This window comes from Malaclemys terrapin, chromosome 3, assembly GCF_027887155.1.
Source record: "Malaclemys terrapin pileata isolate rMalTer1 chromosome 3, rMalTer1.hap1, whole genome shotgun sequence".
Classification (NCBI taxonomy): Eukaryota; Metazoa; Chordata; order Testudines; family Emydidae; genus Malaclemys; species Malaclemys terrapin.
Window position 1 is genome coordinate 186,804,676 of NC_071507.1, and position 8,005 is coordinate 186,812,680.

Genomic DNA, 8,005 nt, shown 5'->3' on the forward strand with positions numbered 1-8,005 from the left:
TTTTTAAATATGGTAACCCTAAGTGTATAGAGACATTGGTCTGAAATTGAAAATCTGCTCCTGCCCAGTATCTTATTATTGCTATGTACTCTGTTGTTTTTTCTCTGTCATGTAAGTGTTAAGCGTTAAAAACATCAACATCATTTAATTACATTATTGCATTATTGAAATTGCGAAGAAATCCTGGCCTAGTTGCAACTCAGTCACATTCATCTGACATTCAGTACTATACATTTCCTTTGCTATTTCAATTGGAAATCTGTCCTAAAGTGTTGTAGGAGCTGGTAAAAACAAACAAACAAACAAACAAACAAACAAACAAACAAAAAACACATTACATTTATCCCACAAGTTGCTTTATTTTAGTGATAAGTAAAGTGCTCCATTAGTTTCTCTTGTTCTCTCCCTCACTGGGAGGCAATTTTGCCAAATGAAAAGTGCTGTATCTTGTATATATGTAAACACATTTTACAAAAGACAAAATGCATTTTAAAAAAGACAAAACAAAAGGACTATCTGATTGCCAGCTACCCTGGAAGAAACAGTTGTCTGAAAGATTTATGGACTGCAGAGCTGGGCTCACGTTGTTGGTTTAGCATTACACAGATTTTGAACTTTGGTAGTTTGAATTCACAATAACTCTTGATTTTTATTTTAGATTTCAGTATTGTCTATTTATCTTATACATACTTCTATATCCCCCATTTCCATAGTAGCTGAGCATCTCACCTACAAAGAGACTTTCCCCACGACATATAGGAAGCCTGTAGAGGAACAAGGAATTGAACCTGGGCCTCCCAAGTCTCACACCAGCATCCTATTCACTGGACCATCCTTCCTCTTGTTTAGCTCATACGTCAAAGCTAAATCTCAAAACAAGACGGCTTGATTTTGTTTTAATCTGTGCATTGCTTATGGGGTCCAGAGGCCTGATGTGTGGGCAACTGTTACACAGGTTTTGTTGTATAGCCAGACTGAAACCTACTCTCGAAAAAGTGTGCTAAGACAGAGATTTAGGTTTGCTCTACCCTTGAAAGTTAGATGCACATAGCTACTCAAAACTCAGTGCAGATGCAGCTATATCGACATAGCTAACTTCGCTCATGGAGGTGGTGTTCCTACACCAATGGAAAAACTCCCTCTGCCAGGGTAGGCTGTGTCTACACTGCAAGTTTATACTAGCACAGTCCCTGTAGTGTAGACACAGCTTTAGGAAAAAATTGTTTTGAGTTTTGACAAAGCATTCAAATTAAGCTTTGCTGACCTCAGCTTTATAGTAAAGTTTTGCATGGTTTTGAGGAAAAAATATTTGCTCAGCATCAATACTCTGACCATCTTTAACAGCCTATTGAACAGCTTATGGCCAAAAAGAGGAGGATTCGATTCTACTGTGAAATGTGACAATAGCCTGAGAAATTAGCAAAAAACGCATTGTTTCCCTTGTTCAGTTCCATAAGTGTGTTCAGTAAGAAGAGGCTGTGTGCGCAAAATGCTAGCAGGCTGAAGGCCTGGTGTTAACCAGTAACTAACCAACAAGATGCCACCACTGAGGTCAAGGCAAGGACTGATTAATACAGAGGTAAATATTGACAGACACAAAAGTGAATTCACTGTTACTTTAAGGCAAAATACCTAAAGATTTGGACTGAAAACAAACGCCTCTCTGTGGGTTGTTAAATATATTCAAGTGCGAATAGGAGCGCCACCAGCTTTTCTGCCGCCCTAGGTGGCGGAAGGTCCCTCCCCAAAATGCCGCCACGGTCACTGCCCCCCAAATTGTAGCACCCTAGGCGAGGTCGCCTAATGGGTTGCGCTGGCCCTGAGTGAGAAACCAATTGACAATGCATGACTTTGGACAAGTCACTTGGGTCCACATTTTCAAAAATGGCCTCTTGTGTTTTGAATGTTACAGGGTGGTGGGCACTCAGCACCTTGGAAAATGGGGCCCCAACTGTCTCACGTTGGATATCCAAAGACTGAAGAGCCAAAAAGTAGAGACCACTTTGGAAAATGTGTTCCTTAGCCTCTCTGCTCCCCAGTTCCCCCCTACCCCCAAGCTGTAAAATGGGAATAACAATGCTTACCCACCCAAATAAATAAAGCTCTTTATGATGTAAAAAAAAAAAAAAAAAGCATTATGGCCCTGATTCAGGAAAGCGCTTAAGCATGTGATTTGAATTCAATAGGCACTTAAGCTGAAGAGCCCTCCAGAGAATCCTTTCCTATCTTGGAACCTATATCAGGTAAATATTATTTGAAAGGCAGGGGAGTAGCAAGGGAAGTAGAGGAGGAATTGAAGAGAAAAGAGAAGGGACAAGGTAAGTACAGAAAGAAGAGTCAAAGCAGAGGAAAGATCTATGGATGTGGATGACCTTGGGCAACTCACTTACTCTTGGTGTTGCTCAGTATCCCCATTTGCAAAATGGAGATACTACCTGCCTATCACAGACAGCTGAAATGTGGCTTAGTAAATCATATTTAAAATGGCTTTGAGATCCTTGGAAGAAAAGTGCTTTAGAAATGTGAAGTATTATTCTTAAAACATTTTGATGTAATTGCACATTGAAGTAGAGGGGATTTTACCACTGCTAGTAGAAAGTGATGTAGCATAGATTCAGCATGTCCCATGCTATCCAGAAAAGGGTGTCATCCCCCAAATATTTTGTATCTCGCTTTACACTGTAAGATCTTTTCCAAGCACCTCAGTTAATTTTCTCATTGATAGGGCTGAACTTTTTTTGTTGTTCTAAATTCCATGCCTTGGTCTTTCAAGTAAATCAGCCCACTTGCCATTTGAATATTTTTGCATGTGAGTGGACAGGGTGCTAACAATTACTAGTTTGTTTAATTACTTAAGTTTAACTCTCAGTGTTGGAAGCAGCAATAAGAATGTAAGGAAGAGAAGACCAATCACAGGATAAGGTGTGGCACCAAGAACTCTGAGAGATCTAAATAATGACTGAAATAAAAACAGGATCCGGGGCAGACAAACTGCGCCCACAGACAAACCTGCTGGGGACTACACCCATCCAGAGATAGATTGAAGAAAAAGTCAGGGGATGAATAGCTGGCTCCTGCTGAAGATCAGTTGGTGCAGGTATTGGAAGAACAGAGTGGAAGTCAAATTATTAGCACCAAACTCACTTCAAGAAGGACCACTCGCAGCAACTACAGGGAGGAAGGGGACTCTACTCATAGCCATGGTGGTACAACAACCAATGCCTAATTTACACTCGGACTTCTACTAGTGCTACAGCCAGTGGAACTCTTATCAGTTGGGAAGAATGGGTAAGAAGATTTTTAATGCAGTTGGAACTTACTTATCCTTCTTTTGGATTTGCTATTCTGTTAAAATATCAAGATGAAGATTTTGGTTACTCTGATTTTGTTTCCTCTAGAGGGACAATAACCAAGATGCTTCAATGATGGAACTGCCATTGAGAAAGATACCAAAGGATGTTGTCCTTCTGTATGATGAGCTAGGCTCAATAAATTAGCTCCTTGTCCCTTTATACCAGGATCCTAAGATTATTCACTCCTGGATTGGTTTTTTTTATCCACCTTCTGATCTGTAGAGTATGTCTTTAATAAATGCTAGTCATGCTATTTACCAGCCATCTTTGCATCTATAGCCAAAATTCAAATCTCTTTTCCAGGACTGCCAGCAATGCTCTTAATATCCGTGCTTGAAAGAAAGGAGGTGTGTATACATGCATCCAAGTTCAACTACATCTCATACGGCTTCTGGAGACTCACCACTGCTGCTGATGGGATGTCCCCATCTCACCCTAGGTTGAAAATCTCTCTCAACTGTTGGCCGCATCTCTGGCATTCTTTTTTACTTCATTGCTTCTGTCCACAAGTGCTAGAGAAGGAGAAAAATATGTTAGAGGTCTCCAAAAAAGTAAGGATGTTGAGGATTAGATGTCATCAAAGCTCTGTTTCAGTAGAGCTCTCAGACCTCTCTTATCATGTACCTATCAGGTTCTATTTGAATACATGCTAAAGGTAAGAATCCTGTTAAGGACCAGATTGTCCCTCTGTGTATGTGGAAAGGGAGGGGGCTGCCTTCACAGCAGTCTACTGTCCATCTCCAGACCTGTGGCATGGGGAATCTAAACATGGAGAAGGCTGGGCTTTGGTGTGCTACGTGCATTGTCCTCACAGGAAAGCAGTGGGTAATCAACAATCAAGTTAATATAGCCTGTGACTGTATGTACTTTTGCATGGAGCCTCTTTGCCTTAAGGATACGCTCCATGTGAGTATGTGTAAGGAAGCTGCAGGGGAACAGGGGGAAGCCTAGCCAGCACAGTGCCTTGCCACTAAAGCTGTGCAAACAGGGAGCTGCAATGAGAGCCGTGAGATCTAGGAGGTAATGCACAATCACGATACTTCTGTGGAGAATTATGGCTTTGGCCTCACTTTCATCTCTCAAGATCTGTGCAAATCTCAGTTCATCTATGGGTTCCTGTAGCAGGGCGGTCACCCTGCTCTGGGTTGGAAGGGGTTAAAAACGGCCCTGGGAAAGGGCGGCCCTGGGAAAGGGCTGCCCCGGAGAGCCAACCATGAGCAGGCTTGAGGCAGCCAATCAGGACCCAGCTGGGCCAGTATAAGAAGGGCTAAGGGAGGAGCTGGGTCAGTCTCACTCCAGCCTTGGAGTAGGAAGGACCTAGCTGCTTGGGAGCACAGGGTACCAGAAGTAGAGCAGTGCTGGGGAAGGGCAAGAGGAGCTGGGGAGCTCCAGCCTGGCAACTCCCCAGGCTGAGGCCTTGTTAAAGGCCCAAGGCAGGTCCTGGGGCTGCAGAGGTAGCTGGTCCAACCCCCTTGCCAGTGATGAGTGGCCATTACAGACTGCAGTTTGCCCCAGAGAACGGGGGCTAGATGACGACTGGTAGCAAGGTGGGCTTAGAGGGTTGGGAGTTTCCCTTTGTACCCACGCCCCTTCCTGGGGGGGTGGGAGGAGGCAAACCCCACTCACTCCCCAGCAGAATGACCTAGTAGAAATTCTTCAAGAGAAATGTTGCATGTTCCTCTCCTCTACCCAGCTTTTTTCACAGAGGAGGACAATCTGGCCCCATGAAAGCATTCATTCAATACTCATAAAATTCCCACATACCATCTAACTTCTCAATAAGTTATATATGTACTTATACATTTAAAAAAAATAACTTTTGCTCTTCTTACAACAATCTGAAGAACACATGATGCTTTCTTCTCTTCTTTGTTCCATCTTGTATTGCAGCTTGACCAATAATCTGCAAGACTCTCTCAATGCCATCTTTCATCTTCGCAGAGCACTCCAGGTAGGCATATGCCCCAATGCTAGCAGCCAAGGCTTTTCCTTCTTCCGTCTTTATTGGCTCTTGTTCCAGTGTAGCAAGTCTTTCCAGCACACCCTCATCGTTCCTCAGTTCTTTCTTGGTAGCCACCAGAACAATGGGAGCTGTGGGGCAGAACAGTTTGACCTCTGGAATCCAAATGTCAAGGATGTTCTGCAGTGCATTTGGCCTGTCCACTGAGAAGCACATTAAGATGACACTTGTGCCTTGATAGAACAACGAACGGAAGTGCTGATAATTACCTTGGCGCTGCCCTGCTACATCGAAGAGCATCAGCTTCATTGACTTCCCATCAACCTCGGCGTCCTTGATGTAGGTTTCAAACACTGTTGGCTCATAGCATTTGGGAAACTGTTCCTTGCAAAAGGCAAGCAGGAGGCATGTCTTGCCACAGGCAACATCTCCCACAACAGTTAGCTTTTTCCAAACAGCAGCCATCTTCTGAAAAATAGGATGTGGTGCAGAATGAACCCCTCCAGCTTCAAGCGTCCAATGCTTTGTAAATACTCTTTGAGGAGAGAGGGAGAGGAGGAGGTGGCAAATCACACTAGATTAGAATCTGTCCCTTTGTATTATTCCCTTCTGCCCATATTTATGATTTCTTGATCTTTGTGTTTATTTGTGATAAGAACATAAAAATGGCCATACTGGGTCAGACCAAAGGTCCATCTAGCCCAGTATCCTGTCTTCCGACACTGGCCAATGCCAGGTGCCCCAGAGGGAATGAACAGAACAGGTAATCATCAAGTGATCCATCCCCTGTCGCCCATTCACAACTTCTGGCAAACATAGGCTAGGGACACCATCCCTGCCCATCCTGGCTAATAGCCATTGATGGACCTATCCTCCATGAACTTATCTAGTTCTTTTTTTAACCCTGTTATAGCCTTGGCCTTCACAACATCCTCTGGCGAAGTGTTCCACAGAGTGAGGGTGTGTTGTGTGAAAAAATATTTCCTTTTGTTTGTTTTAAACTTGCTGCCTATTAATTTCATTTGGTGACCCCTAGTTCTTGTGTTATGAGAAGCATTAAATAACACTTCCTTATTTACTTTCTCCACACCAGTCATGATTTTTTGACCACAATCTTATCTCCCTTTATTCATCTCTTTTCCAAGCTGAAAAGTCCCAGTCTTATTAATCTCTCCTCATATGGCAGCCGTTCCATACCCCTAATAATTTTTGTTGCCCTTTTCTGAACCTTTTCAAATTCCAGTATATCTTTTTTGAGATGGGGCGACCACATCTGCCCGCAGCATTCAAGATGTGGGCATACCATGGATTTATATAGAGGCAATATGATATTTTGTGTCTTATTATCTATCCCTTTCTTTATGATTCCCAACATTCAGTTAGCTTTTTTTGACTTCCGCTGCACATTGAGTGGATGTTTTCAGAGAACTATCCACAATGACTCCAAGATCTCTTTCTTGAGTGGTAACAGCTAATTTAGACCCCATCATTTTATATGTCCTCTCAAGTCCTTCATGATTAGCTTCGTCCACAATTTTCACTGACCTGCTATTTACTCTCTCTTCTACATCACAGAATGAAGATGTCAAATCAGACTGGACCTAAGATAGACCCCTGCAGTGCCCCATTAGATAACTCTCCTAATTCAGACTATTGCTGTTTCTCATTTTATATTTTGTTTGCATTCAGCCGATTCTCACTTCCAGGACAGTGTTAATTTTCAAGACAATTTGATTTCATTTTCAAAGTGTGATTGTGTGTGAGACACTGCAGTGAATGCTTTACTAATAGCCAAATAGATTACATCTCCTGCTTTCCCATCAGCCACCAACAGCGTAATTTTTATCACCAAAAAACCCCAAGCTTGGCTGGCACCATCTATCCTTTATAAACCCATGTTGCTTATTGCTCAGGGGTCTGTCATCATGTAGAAGTTAAGAGAGCCGATCCTACCCCCAATTTCATACATGTACCATTATTTTATTACCAGCAATAGGAATTAGACTTACAGGTAGTAACTTCGAGGATCACTTTTCTTCCCTTTCTTGGAGATCAGCAGGACATTTGCTTTTCTCTAATCTTATCTCCCCAGTTTTCTTTGGAACACTAAGTCACCTATGAAGACAGTTCTCCACCACTCTTGCAGGACACTCACGATAAGCACTCTTTTTAAATACATGTTTGTGTTTCTTAATTTAGCCAGCCAATCAGCAAAGAGCAATGAATGAGATCATTGCTTTTAAAAGCAAACTGCTTTACTTGTAATAACGTAAGGAGGGTGAAAACATCAATTCCACAGTCCTGGAGAGGATTACAACATCAATTACGCAATGCATATACTGGTTACTTCATGTACAATAGAAATGAGGAAGTACTGCTCAAAATTCCCTCCCTGAGTAAATTATGTTTGTATTATTAAGCGTTCCAACTAATGTAGTGCTTTGGAACTGTCAGTCCAGGAGACTGAAGCTCTTTAGTAAGCTATGTAGCCAGTGGAGCATGGGGGACAGTAGCAGATCAAACTTCCTCATGCCATCACACCAATATACCTTTTTTCTGATCTGGAGAGACAGCTTAGAGAAGTGAGGTTAGTCCAGTCTCCACGACCCAGTCAGTCTAGAGGGAAAGGATGGTCCAATGGTTTGGATGCTAACCTGAGACCTCAGAGACTTGGAGTCAATGCCCTGCTCTG

General features: G+C 42.6%; 1 protein-coding gene across 2 annotated transcripts; it reads right to left on the reverse strand.

Moving 5' to 3' along the window:
• Nucleotides 1-3,825: 3,825 nt before the first annotated feature.
• LOC128834532 (ras-like GTP-binding protein rhoA) lies at nt 3,826-7,427 on the reverse strand. Of its 2 annotated transcripts, none has more exons than XR_008444443.1 (2): nt 7,323-7,427; nt 3,826-3,865 (listed from the first exon to the last, which is right to left on the reverse strand). XR_008444443.1 is itself a non-coding variant. In XM_054023410.1 (2 exons), the coding sequence occupies exon 2, from the start codon at nt 5,776-5,778 to the stop codon at nt 5,182-5,184; it is 597 nt and encodes a 198-aa protein (XP_053879385.1). In that variant the 5' UTR covers nt 5,779-5,781; nt 7,323-7,427. The 2 variants fall into 2 exon arrangements, 1 of the variants encoding a protein (XP_053879385.1); XM_054023410.1 differs by lacking the exon at nt 3,826-3,865 and adding an exon at nt 5,182-5,781.
• Between the last annotated feature and the right edge of the window lie 578 nt (nt 7,428-8,005).

What these genes read in the sequence shown, in the direction of transcription:
- LOC128834532 (XM_054023410.1), bottom strand. Translation starts at nt 5,778, where the DNA reads ATGGCTGCTGTTTGGAAAAAGCTAACTGTTGTGGGAGATGTTGCCTGT.